At 37.9% G+C, this 27,591-nt stretch overlaps 1 protein-coding gene across 1 annotated transcript in view; it reads right to left on the reverse strand.

Moving 5' to 3' along the window:
* LOC149074103 (uncharacterized) overlaps positions 1–16,975 on the reverse strand; it is a 239,115-nt gene extending 222,140 nt beyond the window's left edge. Inside the window, exons 1-3 of the mRNA XM_089247324.1 lie at positions 16,877–16,975; positions 16,081–16,179; positions 14,114–14,221 (exon numbers count right to left, since the gene is read on the reverse strand). Coding sequence (XP_089103450.1) covers positions 14,114–14,221; positions 16,081–16,179; positions 16,877–16,975 — 306 coding nt within the window. The remainder of the gene's footprint in view (positions 1–14,113; positions 14,222–16,080; positions 16,180–16,876) is intronic.
* Between the last annotated feature and the right edge of the window lie 10,616 nt (positions 16,976–27,591).

The raw sequence follows: 27,591 nt of genomic DNA on the forward strand, positions 1-27,591 counted from the left end.
GGCACTAGATAGGTACTTGGTCAGCACAGTGCAAGTACACATTTTGGTGCCCCCTTGTAATGTTGAATGATAGGTAAAAGGGGAAATTTGATCCTCCTCTGGCCCGGGACAGCAGACCCACCTACTCCCTTCTAGTAGTGGCTCTGTACTATGGAACTGCGCTTTCCTTTTTATGACAGCCTAGCCCTCTAGCGGGGACAGTATGGCACCATAGTTCATTTGCTTAAAACTGTCAAGTAGTCAGAATAATGTGGCCACTCAATGTAAAATGCAATAAAACCTTTCTTTTGGAGACACCAGTGAGACAAAAAAAATTTTCCGTAAAAGAGGGGTGACCATTAATCAGGGTCAAACTTTTACAATCTGATATATTTTTGCATAAAGAATGATTTTGTATTTGATAAATCCAGATATTATTAATTATATACATAGATGTATTTTGAAGTTATTTTTTAACATGTTTAATTATAAAGGTATTTTGCCAAAAGTATTTTTTTTTAATTACTTAGTTTCTTCAGCATGTATTTTAATAAGCATATATTTAATATGATAAATATGAAATGGTTATACTTGTGTGACAAAAAATTCTACATTATAATATTTAATACAGGCCCTATTTTTTCCCCCAAGAAATAATTCAAAATTGCTGATACAAAGCCAGAATATGAGGCATTAAATCACAAAGAATGAAATAATTATCAGATACAACCTGATTGTTGTAGCTGAGGCAAATGGAAGAGAGTAGAATTAAAACCTAATGTATATAATGCCTGGTGGTGATATATTAGATGTGATGTTTCTTGTTGTGATGATGATTGTAAAAAATAGCTTCTGTGAAGATATAAACTATGGGGCACTAGTCTTTGTCCTTCAGAGGGCAGCTGGTGTCTTATTTGATTATAAGACTATCATCCCAGCAGGTAATGATAATGTCACTGCTGCTACTTCATTGAGAAAACTAAAACAAAAGTATGTTGTATACATCAAAATACAAATGATGCAAGTCTCAATTATGATCTTGCTGAAGACAGAATATGCTCCAGAGTAGCCTACTTCAGGGTTAGCAAATTTTTCTTATGATAACACGAATTCAGCTAAATATTTTATATCATTTTGGAATTTGAAGTAAAATGTCAAAAAGACACTTGAAATTTATAGTGTTGGGAAAGAAACTGGATCTGACTGCCATGAAGTGTGTTATGCAAAAGTGAAAAATCTGTTACCCATTACATCATTAGACCCATCGAACATTAATCTTTTCATCTTGAGGAGTAGAGCAAGTTCTGAACATTTATCTACTGTGTGTGTGTACAAACATTGTAGAGCTTTTTTCTCAAAAGTATGAAACATACCCGTAAGCATGCTTTAATTCTTTTAAATGTCATAAGAAAAAAATAACAAAAGGTTTAAGGATCAGAGATGCCATTGACACGCCAATGGCATCTCTGATGCGTCAAATACCCGGAATTTTAGAAAAGGACGCAATAAAACATTTTCACGCATCCTCCGAGACGTGTTCTTTCCTAGGAGCAGGTTTCCTGTGCTACGTGCAATGTAATTCGGCTAGCATGGCACGCCGTTCACTCACAGATAAGAAAAGCCGCATGACTGTTTTCCTACAGAGCGCAATACGCCTCACAACAGCACTTTACGTCGGGCGTGATTGGCCCACTGCTTCTGGAGGAGTCAAATACAACGTGCGTTTTGCCGATGTTCTCTTCACTCTCTCTCATGTTTTCTTTGGCTTCCCTTCAAACCGGAGCATGCAGACAACAGAGTAGCTGATGCCACGGCCATGTACTACAATATAGCTGCCCTGATCTGATGAACGCTAGGAAAACACAAACGCGTAGCGTAATTATGTAACGTGTTTCTGCCGGCACGAAATTGTCTAATTCAGTTCATGCTGTGCAAAAAAACGTATTCCTAGAAAAATCCGGCTTAAGATGAGGGATATCTAGTTGCTTTCCTGAATGAGGGGCCATGTACAGAAGTTTTAAATTTCGGATTTTCATTACCCTGCAGATTTTCTCCCTTCTGGTTATGTACAGGAAATTACGGTACTTTCGCTGCTATTGGCCGGCATTTAAAGACAGCGTCTCTACAGCGTAAATTAGTCTTGTTCCTACAATATTGCAAATGCGCAGTTTTTTAAAAAATCGCTTAAAGGATTGGAACACCCGTTCAAATTGTAAAACCTTCCCGATATCGTGGAGAAAAACCGAATCTGTAAAAACTCGACCTTGAATATCCAGTTTTGTCATCTAGCAGTAGTCACCGTTTCGCATTGCGAAAATCAGAGGTGTGTATGCAGAAGCGGCTTTTGGAGGGGCACCAGAATCAAATTCTACACAGATAGTATAAAATAAATTATTTTATTCCAATATTTTAATTCTCTACAAAAATATTTTTAATTTTTGATCTCGGGGGGAGGGAAGGAAGAGGCCTCTTATAACCTCCCCCAAATTTTGCTTTTGGTGAAAATCTGTGTTTGGAACTTGCGATTGCGCAATGGTAATTGCGTAAAAATGTGATTTTCTGAAGATTTGAAATTTTTAGTTGGCTATTCCTTTGGGAAAAACTTCTGGTTGCCATGGCGATCACACAGACGTACAATACAAATATGCATACATTGAACTTCGAATGCATGCATTACCAGTGTGGAGAATAGATGCAGGGCCGCAACTGGGAGAGGCAGGAGGGCCTAGTGTCCTGCGCTCTGGACACTAGACCCGCCCCTAGGGGGGTTACCAAATTCACCCTTTATAACTGCTTCTTCTACATTACGTGGGTGTGCCAAAATGTGTACTTGCACCATTTCTGAAAGTATCTAGTTGCGGGGCTAGATAGATGGCACCACCTACTGAACACAAAACATGCCAAATGCTGGGCACACACACATAAGCACACTGTTAATTTTCTCAAACACAAATCTGATATAGCTTCCATATTCAGGTGTTAAAATATGTAACAGTTAAATGACGACAGATCAGAATGGTGAACCATCAAGGAAGGAAAATAAAATCATTTTGCGAGGAAAACCAAAGTATGAATAGGGAATCAGAAGATGAGTGTCTGAGAGAGGATCTAATTTGCTTTAAATTTGATCAGAAGATACTGAAAATGCTAAGATATTTTTAATGAAATGTAAAATCAATCAGAAGGGAATTTATACATTAATAGTAAATATATAAATGTGTGCCTTCAACTTAATTAAAGTGGATCCTGCTTATAACGTTTTTCAAAAACCGTCATAAAAAACGTTATAAATAGGAAAACACTTCAAACAGGAAATCTCAATGGGAATTATTTATTGTTAGGACCACGAAAATAAGTTCATACATTCTAAATGGGAGAAACGTTATAAGTGGGATCAAATGTATATTTGTTTTAGATTTATTACATGTGTGGAATTCCATACATTAAATTCTCAGTGCTAATGAGCTTCTTTTTGCAAGTTTTTCCTACTAGTAGACAATGAAAGTAAATGAATCTTTGGATAGAACATGTTTTTAGAAATGTACTTGATTCACAGATACCTTCTTCTCTTACCTGGAACATGATCCACCGCTCAGTCTCAACAGAGAAATATAAGCAGGTGATCAAAAACCTGGGGCATACTGGAAGAAAATTCATAGAGATACCAGTGAATTATGGGGGGGGGGGGGCATAATTTTTTTTCAAGATAAATTTTTTTTGAGAGGGACCCACTTTCAGTCAAAAGGACCCAGATTTTTCAAATAACCTGGGTCCCAGGACCCAGAGTCCAGTGGCATCTCTGAGGATAGCAAACTTGTATTTTTCACGTATAAATGAAATAGATGGTTGTACAAAATCAATTCCAGGGCAAAAAATATGCCATGCTTGTAGGGACAAAGTGAATAAACACATCGATAAATTAGGTGAAGAAACTGAATACTGTGAAGAGATGAACAGTGATATTTATGAAGAGATAAGTAACTTGAAAATGTCAATTTCTAAACAAGAAACACTTGAAGAAATAAATTCATCTCTACAGAACATAGAAAAGAGTCATCACTTAAACTTCATAGGGTAGCTCCACAGTGCAGGTCAAACTATGCCAAAAGAAAAGTTGAATCTGCCTGTAACCCTTTAAAATCAAAGGTTTGTAAAGTTTTTGAAGAAGAATCACCAGAAAAAGAATCTCAAAGCACACTTAATGAAGATATTAAACAGAAAGCGAATGATATGATTATTTTGATAGAGTTAATTTTCGAAATAAGACTTAATTTAACCATCTCAACAAGGGAAAAACTGCAAATTTTGCAACTCTGGCCCCTGCTTCATGGAACAAGGAAAAAAAATCCGTGAAGAGTTCAATTTCACTGAATATGCTGTGCGAAAAGCAGGAGAGCTTTTATAAATGAAAAATCAAAGGTGAGTTGTGTTTTTATTATAAAAAAATCAAAAATGAATTTCAATGATTTTTTTGCAATCTAATTTTTTATTTTTAATTCAAAAGGCTTAAATTTTCTTTCTTAGTCATAATTTGCATTTTTTGTGAGCATTTTTATTTGAATGTATCGAAAATCTGCAAAGTTACATATTTTCATAAATAATATTGCTTGAATGAGGTTAGCCTTAGAGACATCATTCGTGAAGTTAGACTTTTTTCCTCAAAAAGTTTGAGATTATGTACATGAAATTTTGCATGGTCAAACAAGAATGGTAGAAGCAATAAACAAAAAATAATTGGAATCAGGGATGACGGGTTGCACTTCCGCATCTAATTGAATGATTTGAAATCGGAGCGATCAAGTCTTATTTCAATGAATTTTGTTTCGAGAGCCAGAATATATTAACGGCAAGAAAACCCTTTTTTTCCCAGTCTTTTACTTGATATATTTAGAAGAAATTTAAAATAAAAGTTGTTTTGGTAACTGCTGTGCCTCTCTGGTGTAAAAATGTTGGAAAAATTGTATTTTTTCTCACGAAAAACTCCACAAAAACAATTTTTTTTCATGTAAATTTCAAATGTAAGTGCATGAATTATTTTTATTCACATTCTGTATGTTTTTGTGAACACTTTAGTGAAAATTTCACTTGAATATATCAAAAATTGAGACTCGGGAAAGTCACCTGCATCACTTTTTGATAAATTTCAACATTTCTTTTCTCAAAAAGTTTTAGAGATATGCAAATAATATTTCACATGCTTAATAAGGATGGTAAAAGCAACAAATAAAAAAAAATCATTGAAATCTGAGACTATGGGTGTCATTTTGGCATTTTGCCGGGTGATTTGAAATGGAATGACCCACCTGGTAAACAAGGGCAAATACAGGGTGATTCAGGAAAGATGGGAAAACTTTAAGAGGTGATAGTACACAACAATACGAACATTTGTCATCAAAGAATGCATGGTCTAACATGAAACGCAAACATGTGTTTCAAAGCGCCTGCTCCGGAAACGTTGAAACAGCATTCCTGTTTAAATTTATCAAGATAAAAAGAACACCATGAATGCAAATTTAACCTGGGGTAGAAGAACCGTATGCAGAACCACATCACAGTGAATAAAAGGCGCAGGCCCCAGCCCGTGAAGTTATTCCAGCATGCAATTGTTGTAACAGTTGCAAGGGCATAGCGAGGGGGGGGGGACTTGGGGGTCTGGTCCCCCCTAGAAATGCGAGACAATTACCGAAAAAAGGGAAAAAGATGGCCAAATCCATTGTTCTGTCACTTTGGTCCCCCCCCAAAATGAAAGTGGTCCCCCCCCCCCGAACGAAATTTCGGGCTACGCCCCTGAACAGTTGTAGCGCAGTCCATCTGTCCGCAGTCACTTCTTTGCAAATAAGAGTTAAACAAGTTTTTGTGAGATTTTTCTTCCCAATGCATTCAGAGCTGGTAATTCTTTTTGTATAATCTTATGATATTTATACATCAGTATAATTAGTAATTTTTATAAGGTATTAACATCAGTATAAATACCTTTTCGAATCAAATTTTCTGTTTATTCAGCCCCTTGAGTGGCATTATGGTATAACTGCACACCCATATGGGCACTATTAAAATAGTTGGGCCCCGTTTAAACTGTCAATAAGATCATGCAGAATATCCTCTGATATTATCAGTGAAACTTTCACTTCTGCAGTGGTTGCTTCCACATGATTATAACACTCGACTCAGGTTCTCACTACATTTTCTAGCTCGCGTTGAGGTCGATTCTAAATGGCCTTGGAATATCCTCTGGACAAACTGAAGTGCATTTTCACTTGGATGGTGCAGTCAATACTCAGAATTTGAAAACCAGAAAATCTGCACGCTATCTTAGATATTCCGTTGCATTCACCAAACGTGACGGTATGGTGTGGGTTTACTGCATCATTTATTCTCGGTCCCTACTTCTACGAGGAGTTAGGTTCTACAGGTTCAATGACATGTTCGATCACCAGGAAGCGATATACATTGCCGTTACAGAACAAAATTGTTCCGGCTCTGCAAGCACGTCACTGCCTTGCAGACACACACAATCTTTATGCAAGACGGAGCTCCTCCACACATTGCAGCGTGTGTTATGAATGTTCTTAAAACACGTTTTGCAGAAGAACATGTCATCAGTCAGCACTTCCCAAACCCATAGTCTTCACAATTCGCAGACCTTAATCCATGCAATTTTTTCTTTGGGGCATTTGAAACATCAGGTAAGTGTGACTTGTGTATTTCTTTGTGTTTTTCTTCGTTCATTCGGGTCATTCTGCAGTGTTTTCTTTTTTTTCTAGCACATCTTTGGATTTGCGAGATAAGTGGTTTTTTTTTTATTAATAGCTCTCAATTTTCTAAGTTTTCGTTGGTATTTTCGGTCGATTTTAATTTTTTCTCTCTCATTCATTTCCAGTGTACTTTTGCCAGGTTTGTGACCGTTGTTTTTTGTCGATAATATATTTTTTGTGCCATTTTTCGTGTTCTTTCCTCGTTTTTGGATATATTTTCGTGAGTTTTTGGGCATTAGTGTTAGCGAACGTTTTCCCGGGCATTCCCTGTAATTTTTTTTTTTTCATTCTGAGTCCTATTGTTTTAGGTTAGCAAACAGATATAGTTAGCTAATTTTAATAAGTATACTTTGTAGCTTAGTACTTTTTTTTAAAAGTGTGTTGTATTCTTTCATTATATATTTTCTTCTTCGTGATTTAGTGTTGAGCATTTTATTTTACTTAATTTTTTTCATATAATCTCCTACATATATTTTGCATTGTAATGTATTTTATGTTTCTTTTTTAATTTCTTGTTAACATTTCTCATTTTCCTATTTTTAACTATTATTATCTAGTTTAGCAATAGTGTTAGTATGCTTTGACCTTGACTAGTGTTGTGTAGAGCGTGCGAAGGAAGATTTCCCTGATCTAGGGGTATAGTAGCTAATAGTTTCAATTGTAAAGGGTGCTTGGATAGGCAAGGTTGGAACTTGAGGTCGAAGCGTTATGAGAAAAAGTTAGGGTTTTAGAGCGCCCGGTTATAACCAGTGCAGTCTTAAGGCATTAGCCCACCCGGGCACGGCCTGGGGCCTCAAGTGAAAAAGGGGCCTCACAAAAATGGGATCTGGTTGAGATTTTCAAAAATTTACCTCTTAGGGCCTCAGAAAAATTATTTGGCCCGGGGCCAATGATGCTCTTAAGACGGCCCTGGTTATAATGGAGCCACTTGTCATCAAGCCACCTGTTGATGAAGCAATCTCCACAAACAACGACAGTTTAGAGGGCGAATGGGTGGTCGTAGAAGAGGTAGGGGGGAAAGTGATAAAGGTTTAATCATCGGCGATTCTATGGTTAGGGAACTTGGGATCAGAGTGTGTACAGATTTTTGGGATCTCGAGCGCTGGCAACGTTTGAAATGTTTTTCATTGCCGAAAGTTGCCCTTGCGGGTGATTCTGTGGGTGGGAACGAATCAGGTAGGATCAAATATTAGTGAGTTTCTGTCAAAGTACCAGGATTTACTACTATCCACTAGGGGGGGGGGGGGTTCAGATGTGGCAGTGATTACAGTGCTGCCAAGGGGTAGTAGGGGGTATAGGAATAGGATCCACCAATTCAATATAAGCCTGAAGGACATTTGCTTCTCACTTTAGGTCACGTTTTTGGAGCTTCCCGCATTTACCGATAGGTGGCTTTGTTTGGATGGGATCCATCTAAATAAGAGGGGGTCTGGGAGGTTTACGATAGTCTTAGGTTAGGTTTTTTACTCCCAGACCACGTAGTCAGGAATGCTGGTTAGTTAATGATAATCATAACAGTACTGACGGGAAATTACCCACCTCTGACTTGGATGGCTTCTCGATTGACACTAAATCACTGGGTAAATTAAAATGTGTGCTAATTAATGCCAAGAGCTTGGGTAATAAGAAAGATTTTTTAGAAACTATGATGGTTGTGGAGGGCCTGGATCTTATAGCCATTACTGAATCTTAGGCAAACGATGGGGATGAATCTTTCTTACACATCTCAGGATACTATACTTTTTTGAGAAACAGATCTGATAGGAAAGGGGGTGGAGTGTTGATTTACATGAAATCATGTTTGAAGGCTAGAGAGTGTAACGTGAAGAGAAGTGATATTGAAACTATATGGGCTGAGCTTGAAAACAAAAGACATCATAAACTTATTGTTGGGGTTTGTTACAATCCACCGAATAAGGATCCACCTTACTACATCGCCAAATTTCATGATAAAATTTCCTACATGTGTAAGTGGGTTATCATACTTGGGGATTTCAATTACCCAGGTATTGATTGGGAGAACCTTTCATCTGGAGATCAGTATGAAAGAGACTTTCTTAAATTGGTGCTCGAAAATTTTTTGTATCAGCGTGTATCAGAAGCCACTAGGGGTACTGCTATTTCGGATTTAGTTCTTACTATTTCTGAGGATCTTGTTGAACATGTTCCAGTGGGGGAAGAGTTTTCTTCCAGTGATCATCGTATCGTTCAATTTCACTAACTTTTCCTTGGCTAAGGTTGATAATAAAAGACTGCTTCCTTGTTTTCAGAGAACTAACTTTGATGTTTTGAGAGGAAGGTTAGCAAAGTTTTCAAACGGTTGGAATCAGTAGGGGTGGTAAGTCAATGAGAAGAATTTAGTACGAAACAGTCCTCTGTTTTGCACTATGTCATACCCTTTGTTCGAAAAAAGAGTGTCTCTACATTGCACCCTCTATGGTTCACAGATAGCGTGCGTAAGATTTATCTTGAAAAGAAAAGAGCATTCAGAGAGTATAAAAGTGGTTGAGGTGACCTATCATTGTTTATTGATAATAGAAGAGCGTTGAAGAAAGCGGTAAGGGATAGTAAAAAGGAGAAGTTGAATCTAGGTTGGCAGATAACATTGGCTCTGACAAAAAATCATTTTTTCGATACGTCAATAATGGATGTAAGGGTACAGTTGGCCCCCCTCTCGATAGGAGGCTCTAGGTTAGGGAAGGAATGTAGGCAGTTGTAGTGATTTTTTGTACAATGATTTTTTCGCGTCGGTTTTTAATGGAGATAATGATATTCGATATACTGGTGTTTCATGGGGTAATAAAATCCTCAACAATATTCAAGTGGAAGACGTGGAGGTCCTGAATCTCCTAAAAAAATGTATGTGCAAGCAAGGCACCAGGACCAGATGATATCTATCCCAGGGTCCTCAGGGAATGTGCTAATGAATTGTTAGGGCGAGTTGCACAGATATACAGGAGTAGTGTTGCTGAAGGTATCGTCCCAAGGGATTGGAAACTTGCTAATGTTGCTCCGATATTTAAGAAGGGTAGTAGAGAAGCGGTGTCCAATTATCGTCCAGTGAGTTTGACGAGCTCTCTCTCAAAAATTTTGGAAATTATCATCAAAAGGCAGTTTGTGAAGTGGATAGATGAGAATAATGTATTATCGGATAATCAGCATGGGTTCAGGAAGGGGAAGTCATGTGTAACTAACCTCCTTTGCTTCTATGATCACATGACTAAGGCTTTGGGTAAGAGCAAAAATGTAGATGTTGTTTACCTTGATTTCTAGAAGGCATTTGTTCGGGTCCAACATGGTAAACTCTTGAAGCGTTTACATGCCGCTGTGGTGGTCGAGTGGTTATAGTGACGGACTTGCGATGCGAGGATCCGGGTTCGAACCCCATAGTGGTGGTCGGCTGAAGTTGGCTTTCTGTGGTTCCCAACTTCAAGGCGCAAATGCGAGCCAATCTCCCCGTTAAAAAGTCTCGCCACAGAGAGCAACAGTCCTACAACGATAAATCATTCAATCATAACACTTCACTCATAGTTAGAAAAACTGGTGGCAGATGGCAGCACTACACATAACAAGCATTACAGAGAAACAAAATACTTCACGTCATGTTTCACTACAAGTACACGCACATTCCCGCATGTACCGATTCGTTGGGGGCTGGGTGCATGTGTGGTGTAGCAGTAGTAGGTAAGGCCTCCAAAAAATGGCTCGGGATCCATGATGTTCTTAAGTCAGCCACCTCGTTTGGCAATTTGCCTGTTGTGGCGTTGTATTTGTATTGTATTGTTGTATGAGATAGGGGGCAACTTGCTGAATTGGTTAGAATCGTGGTTGAGAGATAGGTCGCCACGAGTTATAGTGAACAGGGAATTCTCTGGTTGGACAGGCGTCACAAATGGAGTTCCTCAAGGAAGTGTCCTTGGCCCCATACTTTTTTCACTTTTCATCGATTAACTCTATCAGGGTATCAATGGGATTGTTAGCAAATTTGCAGATGACGGGAAGCTAATGGGGGGAGTTGTATTATACAACTCCCTATCAAAGCGATAGGGAGTTGCTCCAGACCAACTAAAACAGGATTGCAGCATGGGCAAATGAATGGAGCATGATGTTTAGCGTTGATAAGTGCATGGTTGCTCATTCTGGTTAGAACAACCCACGGTTCTGAACATTGTTTATCTGTGGTCAAAAAAGCGAATAGAATGCTTGGTTGAATCTTCGCGTTCTGCTGAAGTAATTCTTCCGCTTTTTCGAGGCTTAGTTCATCCGGAACACCAGTATCAATTGGTAAGGGACAATGCGAGGTTATGGTGTCGCAGGGAATTTTTCTCTAACAGGGTTAATAAATGGAATAGCTTGCTCCTGTGGAGGTAGTTAATTGTAACACAATTGACACATTTAAAAAGAAATCCGATAAACATGTTAGGGTAAATCGAGAAGCTATCCATACTTCGAATAAGACAACCATAAATACATTATGGACATTTTATAGTATTTTATCATGTGTTTATATTGTTTATAATTTTTGTGATTGTGTTTTTAGTTGGGTTGCTGTATTTTTGAAATATATGACATCCATATTTGTTATAAGCATCTTTTTCTCAGCCACCTCATTGGGCATTTTGCCTGTTGTGGCGTTGTATTTGTAAGTCGTGACAATCCAAGAACTTTACCTGACCTTAAAGGCAGCATTTCATGCCACTTGAACATGTCCCCTCGCACACACTTTGATCAGTTGTGGAATATGCGATCTCATGATTTCACATGGTATCTTAAAATGATGGCCATCATGTGGAACATGTTTTGCTGCAGTAAATATAGTAAGAGTGTTTAACAATTGTTAAAATTGCAAAATACCTAAATGTGTCATTTATTAATAAAACGCCCTCTGGTGGCGATATGCGCAACTAGTCCCCCCCCCCCCGAAACAAATTCCCATCACTTCATGAAGTCCTCTACAAAATTTCAAAATGAATGGTTTTGCTTGTAAGCTACTTTTAAATCTATGCTGCTGTTTGCAACTTTTCTGAATTGACATTTTCAGTATCACCAAAAAAATGTGCTTTTGAGTATTTATTCACTACAAAGTATTTTAATTGAATAGCTGATGAAAGAAATTCAGTTAGATGTGTATTGCTCCTGTAAAAGGGTTTATTGCAATACACTTTGCAGTATTGCAAAAAAAGTAGCAATACTGAACACTTTCTGTGATTAGATGATGCCAACACCGATATTATTAGACGTCCTTGAAAGAATCAAAACATGTGAAGAGTTAAAAAATTATACTGAAAGATATTTTGAACTGAAGATAAATAAAAATAATAAAAGGTGTAGCGGTTTCAAAGTACTCCTAAAGTTATTGTTATAGAGGGGTTTATAATAGTGAATGCGAGAAAAGTTTAACATTACAGACTATAGGCTGTTCCAAATAATATTTGAAAAATACCAATGTAGAGAGATTGATCTGTATATTGAGTATTGTTGTAGCAAGGTTTCACTATATATGTATGTGTCTTGTGAGCATTGTAAGTTAATTAAGCATAAGATTTTTTGTGACATTGAAAACAGTTATTTTGACATGCTTCCTGAAATTAGGTTTTCCTGTCATGGAACCCCTATTCGGTGGTCACTTCCACAGGTAGTTACTTTTTTGCGGAATACTGAGTGGCTATCTTAGAGGAGTGTCACTGCATTTGATTCACAAAGATAGGCTACCTCATTTTCCTACCCAGAACACGGCCCACCGCTCTGTCTCAACAAAGAGATAGGAGCAGATCAAAGACCTGGGGGATGCTGGAAAAAATTCATAGAAACCAGTGAATTATGGAAGGAGAGGGACATACTTTTTGAATAATTTTTTTCGAGAGGGACCCACTTTCACTCAAAAAGAACCCATATTTTTCGAATAACCTGGGCCCTAGAACCCAGGTAAATTTGAGCACAGCAGCATCGCTGATATATGTTTTTCAATTAGCTTATGCAGGGGTGGGAAGTGACTAAGTCCATTCCGGAGCAGCTTTGGAGCAGCAAAATTCAGGATTTGGAGCAATTTTGGAGCAGCTAATTCAGGATTTGGAGCAATTTTGGAGCAGCAAAATATGGGATTCGGAGCAGATATTTATAAATTGGAGCAGTGAAACTAACAAGAATATTTTCGTTAACCCTCAACCCTTTTCAAAATAAAACTGCACTGTCTTTTGTTATCAAACATCTTTTCGTCAGCTTGATTTTTGTTTTTGGTATTTTACACTTTTGACACCTTGTTTGAAAGAGCGGCTGTCATAAAATGTTTTGCAGCCATCTATTTAGGATGATTTTTGTTTACTGAGGGCACTATTTGCTGCCTTGAACAGCAGCACTTCAAATGAGCTAAAAAAATTTTTATAAGTTTTTAATTTTTTTATACTTGGAAAGAAATTGTTGCAAAATGGAGAGAATTTCGGAAGAATCAACTCGATGTTTGGCGATTCAGCACTCATTATCTGGCGAGATTGGCGATCTGATACTCGCTATTTGGCGAGATTGACGATTTAACGCTCGTTATTCGGCAACATTGGCGATTTAACGCTCGTTATTCGACAACATTGGTGATTTAACGCTCGTTATTCGGCAAAGTTTCTAAACTAACATTCGTAATTCGGCAAACATTCACTTTTTACTCCCGGAATGAAAATTTTTTTCACGGAACATCGGGATTTAACACACACAATGACAATCGACTACAGTAATTTCTGCTGCTTCCAGTGAAGACTTTTTTTTTAATCAGAAACACTCGATTTTGCACTTTAAAGCTGAAAGGCATTGCAAACCATCTTCAGTTCCACGATCACGGACAATATCTGGGTTTCGCAATGGAAAGCCCGATCAGGAGCCGATAGTTTAAGTATAGTGGAATAAAACACGCTCTTCTCGTAAAGAAACGTTTTGTGGCTAGCAGGAACAAAAACTTTTTGGCGTCCTTTCCGAAATTCCGGGCATACTGAAGCAAAATTCGTAATTTGATACAGAAAAATGTGAAAATATGCTATTGGAGCAGGATGGTGCAAGATATTAGTTTTGGCGCAGTGCGCCGCAATTGGCGCAGGGTTCCCACCCCTGCTTATGCTGAAGGACCCTTCGGTTGTACACTTGAGAAATTACAGAACCCTGCACAATACGACAATGAATTTCCATCAGGCATTTAGTTTAAAAAAAAGTTAAATTTCTATGAGTTTTTTTGTTATAATTCATTAATGTAGAATAATATTTCAGAAACTACTTTAAAAATATGCAATATTAATGATTAACAGGATAAATCTTGCTTAACAAGCAATTAGTTGATTAAAATTTGTAAAAAATCAAATTCAAAAAATTTTGGTGTAAAATTATTTTTTTTGTCATACCTTGGGTGGGCTTGGTGAACTTTGAAGCAATGAATGTGAGGGAAGTGTCAGTGGAATTCTTGACGTCTTGTCTTTCTGTTCACCAGTGTCTCCATCTGATTTAAACTTCTGTAAAAAAATAAAAATTCTATACTACACCAAATTCAAAGTTTACACCAAAGGTGATCAAACTTTGAGATTGCAGGTCACTTCATTGATGTCGAAAAATGTTGCTGGCCACTTGAGTGATCTGGAAATGTGCTGCAGTTCACTTAAATATTTATAAATGTACAGCGTGTTCAAGTGATCAGGGAATGCACTCAAGTAATCTGCACATGTGCTGCGTACCACTCAAGTGATGTGAAACTTCATTGCATGCTACTCAAATGATCTGCCACAGCTCCCTTAAGTGATCTGCAACTGCGTCATTGGTCACTCAAGCGTCCTGTATCTCATTTTAAGTGATATGGGAATGTACTGCAGGTTGAACACATGATCTGTAACTGTGCTGCGGCTCTCTTGATATCAATTTTCCAAATATGCTGCACGTCTCTGAATTGAAGGGATGAAAAACTGAACCACAGGCCACTCAAGTGATCTGTAAATGTGCTGTGAGCCACTCAAGACATCTGGGGTTGTCCTGAGGCCCTCTCAATACAAATCTTAAATATGCTGCAGGTCCATCCCTTAAATGACTTATAATCTCTAATGTTAAACTTCTCTCAATTCAATGATATCCTTGAATATGATAAAACCCTCTAACAGTATTTTAGGATGATTTTGAAACCACTACAACATTTATTATTTTTCACTTGAAACATCCTTCAGTATATTTTTTTAACTGATCTGACATGCTTCAGTTCTTCCGAAGACATCTAATAATATCAGTACTACTCATCACCTAATCACCAGAAGTGTTCGGCTTTGCTTTTTTTTCATGAGATACACCAAAGTATATTGTGATAAACTTCTTTACACATTCTTTACCTATTTAGTAAAGATCATAGGATATTTGTCTTGTTCACCCTGTTACCACAGGAGCATATTTTTAGACGACTCTTATCAGCTAGCAGCAACCATATAGCATTAGCCCTGGTCATACTATTTACAAATGCTTTTAGCCCTGGTCATACTATTTACAATTGCTTTCAACCCGATGGTATCACACGTGAACAGAAAATATGATTGATCTGAAAAGGTATTTATGCTGATTTATAAAGATTATAAAAGGCTACACACAAAAAACTATCAGCTCTGAATGCTTCTGTGAAGGAAAAAAAGGGGGAAAAACTTTTTTTAAACTATTATGTATAAGGAAGAGGCCACAGACAGGTCGACCACTTACTGTATACAGAGGTGGCCATGGAATAGGGGTGATTTTGGTATTACGTCTGAAAAGCATATTGTCTGTTCCACGAAAAACTGACTGGCTGGGAATAAATTCAGCTACTTATGTAAATTTCACTGTACTTGAGAAATTACTTGCAAGCCACTCAAGAGATATGAAACTTCACTGCATCCTACTCAAATGATTTATAAATGCGCTGCAAGCCAATTGAGCGATCTGCAACTGTGTCACTGGTCACTCAAGAATCCTATGTCTCATTCTAAGTGGTTTGGGAATGTACAGCGGGTCACACTTGATCTGGAACAGTGCTGCCGCTCTCTCAATTTTAATTTTTTAATGCCACAGGTTTCTGAATTGAAGTGATTTGAAACTACACCACGGGTCATTTAAGTTATCTGTAAATATGCCATAGGCCGCTGAAGTCATCTGGGTATAAAGATAGACACTTATGGAAATTTCACTGTATTTGAGAAATTACTTTTATAAAAATATGGATTCTTAATGATGAACAACAGCAATTTCAGTTAGTGAGCAATCAGTTAATTTAAATTTAAAAAAAAAAAAAAAAAAAAAAAAAAAAAAAAAAAAAAAAATCAAATTTGAACAATTTTGAAGCAAAAAAAAAAAATTTTTGTCATACCTTGGGTGGGCTTGGTGAACTTTGAAGCAATACAGGTGAGGGACGTGTCAGTGGAATTCTTGGCATCCTCTTTTTTCGTTCACCAGCTGGTTTCAACATCTATAGAGAAATAAAAATTCTATAGCCTACACCAAGGATGCTCAACTTTCATGAGAATGAGGGCCACTTCATTGATTTTGAAACGTGTTGTAGACCATTTAATTATGAAAAGAAAATGTGATGAAAAGTGGTATCAAAAATGCTGCAGGTCACTTAAGTGATCTGTGAATCTGTAAAAACGCTGTAGGACACTAAGCGCTCTTCAAATTTAAAGCAAATAACTTGAATGACCTGGAAATGCACAGCAGGTCCCTTAAATATTTATAAATGTGCAGCGTATTCCAGTCATCCGGAAATGCACCGTGGGTCACTCAAAAGAAAAGAAAAGAAAATGAGATGAAAAGTGGTATCAAAAATGCTGCAGGTCACTTAAGTGATCTGTAAAAACACTGTAGGCCACTAAGTGCTGCAGTTCTCTCATTACATTTTAAATGCCTCAGGGGTCTAAATTGAAGTGATATGAAAATACACAGTGGGTCATTCAAGTTATCTGTAAATGTGCTGTGGGTCGCCTAAGTCATCTGGGAATAGAGATAGCCACTCATGGAAATTTCACTGTATTTGAGAAGTTTTAAAAAAATATGAATGCTTAATGATTAAAAGAAGCAATCTTGTTTGATAAGCGAACAGTTAATTTAAATTTAAAAAATATCAAAATTAAAAAACAATTTTGAAGCAAAAAAATACCTTGTCATACCTTGGGTGGGATTGGTGTACTGTGAAGCAATACAGGTGAGGGAAGTGTCAGTTGACTTCTTGACATCCTCTTTTTTTGTTCACCACCTGGTTTCAACATCTATAGAGAAATAAAAATGCTATAGCCTACACACCAAGGGTGCTCAACCTTTATGAGAATAAGGGCCACTTCAGTGATTTTGAAACGTGTTGTGGACAACGTAATTATGAAAAGAAAACAGGATGAAAAGTGGTAAGTAAAAACGCTGCAGGTCACTTAAATGTTTATAAATGTGCAGTGTATTCAAGTGATCCGGTAATGCACAGTGGGTCACTCAAATAATCTGTACATGTGCTGCAACTCACTTAAGAGATGTTAAACTTCATTGCATTCTAGTAAAATGATTTGTAAATACGCCATGGGCGACTTGAGTGGTCTGCAACTGTGTCACAGTCAGTCAATAGTCCTACGTCTCATTCTAAGTTGTTAGGAATGTACTGCGGGTCACACACTTGATCTGGAACTGTGCTGCAGTTCTCTAATATGCAGTTCTTTAAATGCCTCAGGTTTCTGAATTGAAGTAATATGAAACTACACAGTGGGTCATTCAAGTTATTTGTAAATGTGCTGTGGGCCGCTCAAGTCATCTGGGAATAGAGATAGCCACTTAAGGAAATTTCACTGTATTTGAGAAGTTTTAAAAAAATATGAATGCTTAGTGATTAACAGAAGCGGTTAGTAAGCAAACAGTTAATTCAAATGTTAAAAAATGAAATTTGAAAAACAATTTTGAAGTAAAAAAAAATATATTTTTGTCATACCCTGGATGGGATTGGTGTACTGTGAAGCACAGGTGAGGGAAGTGTGAGTGGACTTCTTGACATCCTCTTTTTTTGTTCACCATCTGGTTCCAACATCTATAGAGAAATAAAAATTCTATAGCCTACACCAAGGGTGATCAACTTTCATGAGAATGAGGGCCACTTCATTGATTTTGAAACGTGTTGTGGACCATTTAATTATGAAAAGAAATTGTGATGAAAAGTGGTATCAAAAATGCTGCAGGTCACTTAAGTGATCTGTATATCTGTAAAAACGCTGTAGGCCACTAAGTGCTCTTCAAATTTAAAGCAAATAACTTGAATGACCTGGAAATGTGCAGCAGGTCACTTAAATATTTATCAAGTGTATGTATGTATTATCAAGTGCAGTGTATTCAAGTGATCCGGTAATGCACAGTGGGTCACTCAAATAATCTGTACATGTGCTGCAAGTCACTTAAGAGATGTTAAACTTCACTGCATGCTAGTAAAATGATTTGTAAATACGCCATGGGCCACTTGAGTGGTCTGCAACTGTGTCACAGTCAGTCAATAGTCCTACGTCTCATTCTAAGTTCTTAGGAATGTACTGCAGCTCACACATGATCTGGAACTGTGCTGCAGTTCTCTCATTACATTTTAAATGCCTCAGGGGTCTAAATTGAAGTGATATGAAAATACACAGTGGGTCATTCAAGTTATCTGTAAATGTGCTGTGGGTCGCCTAAGTCATCTGGGAATAGAGATCATCATCATCATTTGGCGTCCCATAGGAGAAAAGCCTAGGCAAATTTTGCCCATTGCTCTAACACCAAGTGGTTCAACATGAGTTGTGGGTCATGTGAGAATGAAGAAAAATATTATTCTTTGGAAATACCCAGAATTGGGTGGTTGCCCCGGGGACGAGAGTTATGGTATCTATTACCACATTATATTGAATCTCTGTATATGGGAGATTGTGGAGAACTGCCACCGGTAAAGCCATGTCAGAAAATTTGAGGCTGCTCCTGTCTGCGGTGCCCTTTTAGAAAAGGAGCAGAGAAGGTCTCAGGGATATGGCCGAGAACTCAACATGAAGTTATTAAATAGTAATGCATGAAAGTTCTAGTTAAAGCAGAATTGTAACTCTCCAGGAATTTAGGTGTTCAGTGTAATTGAGAAAATTTACCAGGTTGTAAATGCTGGGAGCATTGACAACTTCACTTAGTGTCACCTGATGATCACCGAAGTAGTTCCTTCTCGGGATAGAGAAGGCGGGACATCGTCCCACATAGTGGAGCGGAGTTTCATCTTCTTCTCCACACGCAGGACAAATAGGTGAATCTGTATAGCCACAGTTGTGTAGGTGTTTCGCTAGGTTAACATGACCAGTGATGATCTGTATAACCTGTCGAATTTGTTTCCTGTTCAATGAAATAAGTTCTTTGGCAATATTCGGATAGGTTCCCAAGGCCAGCTTGGCCTGTCTGCAGTCCTGCCTTGAGTTCCATTGCCGCATGTGTTTGTCTTCTATCCATTGTTTGACATCTCCTTTGATGGTTGACATCGAAACAGGGTAGAAAGGTTCAGGTCCAGATAGCTTCATGTTCGCTGCCTCTTTGGCTATCTGGTCTGCGAGTTCATTTCACTGGAAATTTACATGACCAGGAACCCAGTAAAGGTTGATGTTGTTGCTCAACGCGGCCAAGTTATTCAGCATGTCAGTGCAGTATTTTACACACAGTTGAAACTTGAGGAAGTTGTCAAGAGCCAATAGTACTGCTTGGCTGTCAGAGAAGATAGCAATTTGTTTGCCATGATACCCTTTGGTAATCAGACTTTCAGCCAGTATGGCTATTGCTAATACTTCAGCTTGAAAGACTGCGGACGTTTTGCCTAGATACAAATGTATCGTATGGTAGTCGTGATCCACTCCAAAGATGCGGAAAATTGCTCCAGCCCCAGTATCAGTAATCCTAGAGCCATCGGTGTAACACTCAATAACTCCTGTTGAGATGCTATCAATTATGTGAGCAACTTCATTTCTCCTGAGTATGTGGATAGTGAAGCATTTAGTAAAATTTTTTGTTTTGGAACAGGAGTCTTTTGGCATTAGTAGAGAGGGGATCTCCACTTTTCCCAGTAGACAGCTGTCAAGATGATTCTTGAAAGAAGGTTTGTATCCCATATATGGTCGATTGTACCATTTCTTTCCATCCTATACATAGTTTTAAACGCTTCTCCTTGTAGGTACCATCTGAGGTGGTATCTTAAGAGTAGTTTCAAGGGCGATGGAAGGAGAGCTGGGTAAGGCTCCCGTAATAAGAATGCAAGCTAGTCTTTGCACTTTTTGCAGGACAGTTTCATAAGAGGTCTTTGATAACGCCTGATGCCATACCACACAACCATAGCTCAGCATTGGGCGTGCAATAGCAGTATAAATCCACTGAGTGGTTTTAGGGTTTAAACCCCAGGTCTTACCAATAATTCTTTTGCACAGCATAAGTATATTAGTGGCCCGTTTAGCTCGTTCATGAATATGGGATTTCCAGGAGAGCTTAGAATCCAAATGACATCCAAGGTATTTCACTCTGTCACATATGGTTAATTCCTGTCCCTTGAGGGTTAAGTTTCCAATTTCCCATTTTCTGTTCCATGTGAAAATCACAATTCTGGTTTTTCCGTGGGAAATGTTAGTTGGTGTTTGTCACCCCATCTGCTGACAGAGTTTAAAATTTGTTGAGCAAGAATCCTCATTGTGGATAAATCATGCCCTTGAATGAGCACGACTAAGTCGTCTGCATATGCCTGTGTATAACCTGGTCTTTTCATTAGATCAGGGAGCTGAAGACCATGTTCCATAGAAAGGGAGAAAGGATTCCTCCTTGTGGACATCCTCTTCTGATAGCTCTTTCAGCTTGGGCATCAAGAACACGAGCAGTGATTGTTCGGTTCCTGAGCATGTGATCAATCCATCTAGTTAACATAGGTGGAATGTTAAAATCTATTAGTGCCTTACATACAGAGTCAAAAGTAACGTTGTCAAAGGCTCCAACGATGTCCAGAAAAATACCAACAGCAAATTGTCCATTGATAATTGTGTTTTCAATTCTCCAAATCAGTTGATGCAGAGCAGAGTCAGTGGAAAACCCTGTATTAAAACCATGCTGGTTCACGTTAATCTTACCCATTAAGAGAGGAATATCTTGAAGATGCCAGAGTATCAGTTTTTCCAGTAACTTTAACTGGAAAGAAGATAATGTAATCATTCTGAAGGATGATGATTTGTAATAGGTGTCTTTTCCTGGTTTTGGTAGGAAGCAGGGTTGGCAGGTTTTTGACGGTTTAAACCGCAGTTTAAACTGTCACGTCAAAAACCCTCCGTCAAAAACCTCAAACATTGCTTTTCTATATAAAAATTCCCAATGAAAATGCGCACGTTAATTGCATGTAATGTTTAAAGTGACTATGTTATACAAAGAATAAATATTTAATAAGATTCTAAAATAATTTTCTACTCCCGACAGAATTATTTTGGACAATATATGTTTTTTTTTCTTATAAAATTTGAATAAAGCATAACATGAACATTGAAGGGAAAACTGTGGAACGATTTGACATTCTTTGATTCAAGATGATTCTTGACCTTCCAAAATTTCTTCAACTGCTTATATATATGCATTGATATAAACTATCTGCTGTACTCTTTTTACAACAGATAAGTGTTTAAAAAAGTTTATTACATCATGTATGTAATGTTGATTTCTGTTATTATTAAATTATCTAGATAACCACTGATACTTAAAACAATACTCTTATTGCACATAACATTGAAATATATCTAGCGATCAAAATACTAAATTGTACGACTAAAATGTCATTTAATTTGGCAATGCTAGCTTGTATATGTCAAACTTGGTTTATTCTTACTTTTGCACTATGATATGGTACATTTACTAGTATTTATAATGCAATGGTTTTCCAATTGAAGCTGTATTCAAACATGCAAAACAAATGCTTTGGGTATCAAGTCTTGTCAGCTCTGCTTTGGTTGAAAATACTTTTTAAAGCTGTGTGAATCTAAGAATCTAATCACCCTGATCTAAGAAATTTTTAGGAGAAAATAAATGAGTTTAGTTAGTGCATTAACAGATGCTGCGTTAGAAATTTTATATGGAATAAAATTTTGGGCAGATCAGAAAATTTAAAATATCAAAATATATATTTTTCCTCAGTAATTATAATTCTGAATATAAAACCCTTTAATCTAAATAAAAATAAGTATTTTGTTATTTAACATATCTATGAAGTTAACAAAAACTATTTGACATCATTGACAGTAAGATTTTGATAGTTTTAATACCGAGTTAGTTTCTGGGGTCAAAAACCTAACCCTGATGCCCTATCATACATATTTTGAATAAGCAGCTCTAATCCACTTAACAAATTGAACACAGGTAATGAGTAGCTTAGATAAATAAACCATAAAATTATATTTTATATGTTGTAGACTCTTATGTTGAAGAATTCAAAATTGCAAATTATAATTAATATTTTGTTTTAATTATTGTAATAAATTAATGTTTAAAAATAAAACATTGTAATATGCCAAAAAGTAATTTTTTCATCATGTTGTATACCTATTATGTTCAAAACATTATCAAAAGGCATTCATTTAGGTTTTTGACGGTTTTCGACAGTTTTTGACGGTTTAAACCAGTTTTTGACGCTTGTCATAAAACCCAACCCTGGTAGGAAGACACCTCTGGAGCTCTTCCATACTTTCGGTATATATCCCAAAACTAGGCTGGCTTTGAAGAGGCGAATCAGCTCAATGCCTATAATTTCCCATCCTTTTTGTAAAAAGATAGGATATATTCCATCTGTGCCTGGTGACTTGAAGGGAGAAAATCCCCTCAAGGCTTCGGTACATTTGTCATATTCAACTATCATGTTGGCTATTGAGGTGTCTACTGGTTCCAGGATGGGCCTAGCCTGTACACCACAGTCTGGTTCCGTTGGTCCACCTAGGTGATAGTCCAGAAGACATTCCAGTGTCTCCACTGGACTGGCAGTATAGTTACCATCTGGTCGTTCTATAACATTAATTTTATCATAGGAATTGTTTTTAATCAATTTGGTAACCTTGGCAGTTTCTGACAGTGAATTCATCTCTGTACAGAACTTCTTCCAAGAACTATTTTTCACTTTTCTGATTTCTTTCTTGAACTTCCTTATAGTAAGTCCAATTTGATTCAAGTTTAGTCCTAACAGCCTTCCTGTCTGCCTTCCTCGTTTCTTTACGGAGGAGTTCAAGATCTTTAGTCCACCAATTTTTTTGAGTAGACTTTAGATTTGTCAGGCTTGAGTGGACACGCCTGATTCACTGAGTTCCTGATCACCTCTGTCAGAATGGCAGCATGGTGGTCCAAGTCATCTACTGTTAAGATCTCGTCGCAGGGGTTGGCGAGAGTGTTGAGCTGGCTTTCCAGGTTTCTTTTAAAAAGCTCCCAGTTTGTGTTCTTAAAATTCCGAAAAAAAGTGGGAGTAAATGTTGCTTCGTAGTAGAAGTTTATGAACATATGATCAGATAAGGAGGGTTCATCACTGACCCTCCATCTCTTCATCGTGTTTGCAATATCTATTGAGACCAGGGTCAGATCAATAACTTCTCCCCGATTACGTGTACGGAAAGTTGGTGTGTGCCCCCTTGGTTAGCCCAAACCAGATTTGTTTTCATGAGGAGCTCTAATGTTTCTCCTCTTCGATTTATGTCTGAGCTGCCCCACGCTGTGTGGTGAGCATTGGCATCACATCCAAATATCATACTTATATTGTGATGTTCGCAGTATTCCACCAGTTCACAGAACATTTGCGGAATTTTGAGATCATAGGCCATATAGACTGAGCAGATCATAATAGGGTGATTCTTGTTTAGTCCCTTACCCTTTATCAGAACTGCAACAACGTCTTCTGATGTGAATTGTGGCAGTGCACAGGCATGGATACTTTTGGCAAGGTACACACATGCTCTTGAATGAAACCCCGTTCCTTTCTTAACGAAGAGTTGGGTAGACGGCCCATAATCATCCCATTTCTGACCCATGGTTCTTGAATTAGAGCTACAAAATGATTATGGTTGCGAAAGGAAGCTGCAAGGTTGTAGGATGCAGCCTTGCTATGTTGTAAATTTATCTGCCTAAATAACATTGGCAAGGTATGTTACAAAATTTACTTACCAGTGGGTAAAATAATACCACTTGGTGTATAGGTTTAACCAAGGAGGTTGCAGAGATGTCCTAAGATAGATCAGAGTCGGACCAGGTGTTATACTCCAGGTCCAACGCCACTTCCATCTCTGGGTCGTTGTCCTTATTTGCATCTAAGGGTCTGGATGTAGACCCCATTTCATCAGCGGGTGCTGACCGTTCTTCTGCCTGCGGAGATGTTGGCTTCTCAGGCTGTTGAGTAGAAATTGTTGGCCTGTGCTGTCGAGATGGCTTCCTGAATGTGACAGCACTCAAGCCACAATGCACAGTGAAAGATCTGGTGGAAAGCCACTCCACCATCGCTTGCTCCACCCCGATCACCAGGGTATTACCCCCATTTCCCGGGATGACAGCTCGCAGGTGAAGTTGGCCAGGCACCAGATCTTCATTGCACTTACTGAGTAGTTTAAGGGATTTGTTAGGATCCCTGTCTCCAGGAATCCAGACAAAGGATTTTTTTATTGGTGGTCTATCACCAGGTCCTAGGGCAAGGTACCCAGTGTGACCATCAACGTTTGGTGGAGGTGATAAACCGTTGATTACTGTTTTCAACCACCCCAGGGTGGTCTGGTCTCTGCATATAATGCAAAGACCTTCCTCCCCAAAAATGGTTCGATCAACGTGAGGGTAAATACCCCCAGTGTCCTCCAGCATCTGGTTGGTGATGTGAGACACATCGGCTGGAGTCGGTTTCCTTTCTGGATCCTTAGCCTGGACACTGAGGGTGATGCCTTTCTTGTTAGCCTTGCTGTAGGAAGAGTCCTTGCAGGGTTTCTTGCAATTTGATTCTGGTGTGTCACCAGGGACCCTTCCACGCTTGCGAGGAATAGCCCCTTTTGTCTGTGAGGCCTTGACAGCGCCCGATGAAATTCCTGAGGGTCCAGGCGTGACGACCCAGTGTGATGGCTGTAGGCCACTAAGTGCTGCAGTTCTCTCATTACATTTTAAATAGCTCAGGGGTCTAAATTGAAGTGATATGAAAATACACAGTGGGTCATTCAAGTTATCTGTAAATGTGCTGTGGGTCGCCTAAGTCATCTGGGAATAGATAGCCACTTATGGAAATTTCATTGTATTTGAGAAGTTTTAAAAAAATATGAATGCTTAATGATTAACAGAAGCGGTTAGTAAAGCAAACAGTTAATTCAAATGTTAAAAAATCAAATTTAAAAAACAATTTTGAAGCAAAAAAATATATTTTTCTCATACCTTGGGTGGGATTGGTGTACTGTGAAGCAATACAGGTGAGGGAAGTGTGAGTGGACTTCTTGACATCCTCTTTTTTTGTTCACCAGCTGGTTTCAACATCTATAGAGAAATAAAAAAAAATTCTATAGCCTACACCAAGGATGCTCAACCTTTATGAGAATACGGGCCACTTCAGTGATTTTGAAACGTGTTGTGGACAACGTAATTATGAAAAGAAAACAGGATGAAAAGTGGTATGTAAAATGCTGCAGGTCACTTAAATGTTTATAAATGTGCAGCGTATTCAAGTGATCCAGTAATGCACAGTGGGTCACTCAAATAATCTGTACATGTGCTGCAACTCTCTTAAGAGATGTTGAACTTCACTGCATGCTAGTAAAATGATTTATAAATGTGTCGCGGGCCACTTGAGTGGTCTGCAACAGTGCCACAGTCAGTCAATAGTCCAATGTCTCATTCCAAGTTGTTAGAGAAATGTACTGCAGGTCACACACTTGATCTGGAACTGTGCTGCAGTTCTCTAATATGCAATTCTTTAAATGCCTCAGGTTTCTGAATTGAAGTAATATGAAATTACACAGTGTGTCATTCAAGTTATCTGCAAATGTGCTGTGGGCCGCTTAAGTCATCTGGGATTAGAGATAGCCACTTATGGAAATTTCAATGTATTTGAGAAGTTTTAAAAAAATAAAATTCTTAATGATTAACAAAAGCAATTTTGGTTAATAAGTAAACAGTTAATTCAAATTTTAAAAAATGAAATTTGAAAAACAATTTTGAAGTAAAAAAAAATATATTTTTGTCATACCCTGGATGGGATTGGTGTACTGTGAAGCACAGGTGAGGGAAGTGTGAGTGGACTTCTTGACATCCTCTTTTTTTGTTCACCATCTGGTTCCAACATCTATAGAGAAATAAAAATTCTATAGCCTACACCAAGGAGAAAGTGAATGCTCAACTTTCATGAGAATGAGGGCCACTTCATCGATTTTGAAAGGTGTTGTGGACCATTTAATTATGAAAAGAAAATGAGATGAAAAGTGGTATCAAAAATGCTGCAGGTCACTTAAGTGATCTGTAAATCTGTAAAAACACTGTAGGCCACTAAGTGCTCTTCAAATTTAAAGCAAATAACTTGAATGACCTGGAAATGTGCAGCAGGTCACTTAAATACGGGGTGATTATAAAAAAACTATCCCGACATATGGGCCCCTAACTATCATACCATTCACAGAAACTGAATGAAATTTTGGCATAAGGTATTTTGACGTATGCGCTCAAGAATGATATGGAAAACAACAGTTTCACTCTAACAGTTACGGTTACAGTGAGAAAATTTCGAAAATATCAAATGGCAACACCAAGTTCTTTGTATTGGAATGTGATCTCCATTGTGAAAAACCCTGAATAGCATTCGAACGGCAACTGTAGCACGAAAATCCCCGGAGCTAGGCAAGGAAAAAGTAAAAAGGACTTTGCCGTGCACCAGAGCATTAATGTTCGTTTCATTCGTCACGCTGTTTCTTCGGCTGAGATCCCAGCCTGATTAGTCCTCCACAAGGTGATGTGGAAAATTTGTGAAACACAATAAAATGCTTTATTTTATGCTGCTTCTCTGTCCTTATTGGTTGTCCTCACTTTTAGCCTATCTACCACCGGTGATTTTCATGCTACAGTTGCCGTTCGAACGCTATTTAGGGTTTTTTACAATGGAGATCACATTCCAATACAAAGAACTTGGTGTTGCCATTTGATATTTTCGAAATTTTCTCACTGTAACCGTAACTGTTAGAGTGACACTGTTGTTTTCCATATCACTCTTGAGCGCATACATCAAAATACCTTATGCCAAAATTTCATTGTTTCTGTGAATGGTATGATAGTTAGGGGCCCATATGTCGGGATAGTTTTTTTATAATCACCCTGTATTTATCAATGTGCAGCGTATTCAAGTGATCCGGTAATGCACTATGGGTCACTCAAATAATCTGTACATGTGCTGCAAGTCACTTGAGAGATGTTAAACTTCATTGCATTCTAGTAAAATGATTTGTAAATACACCATGGGCGACTTGAGTGGTCTGCAACTGTGTCACAGTCAGTCAATAGTCCTACGTCTCATTCTAAGTTGTTAGGAATGTACTGCGGGTCACACACTTGATCTGGAACTGTGCTGCAGTTCTCTAATATGCAGTTCTTTAAATGCCTCAGGTTTCTGAATTGAAGTAATATGAAACTACACAGTGGGTCATTCAAGTTATTTGTAAATGTGCTGTGGGCCGCTCAAGTCATCTGGGAATATAGATAGCCACTCATGGAAATTTCACTTATTTGAGAAGTTTTAAAAAAATATGAATGCTTAATGATTAACAGAAGCGGTTAGTAAAGCAAACAGTTAATTCAAATGTTAAAAAATCAAATTTAAAAAACAATTTTGAAGCAAAAAAATATATTTTTC

The sequence above is a fragment of the Pholcus phalangioides genome, unplaced genomic scaffold (assembly GCF_987345545.1).
Source record: "Pholcus phalangioides strain wild (caught in Gottingen) unplaced genomic scaffold, Ppha-v1.0 ptg000017l_1, whole genome shotgun sequence".
Lineage (NCBI taxonomy): Eukaryota > Metazoa > Arthropoda > Arachnida > Araneae > Pholcidae > Pholcus > Pholcus phalangioides.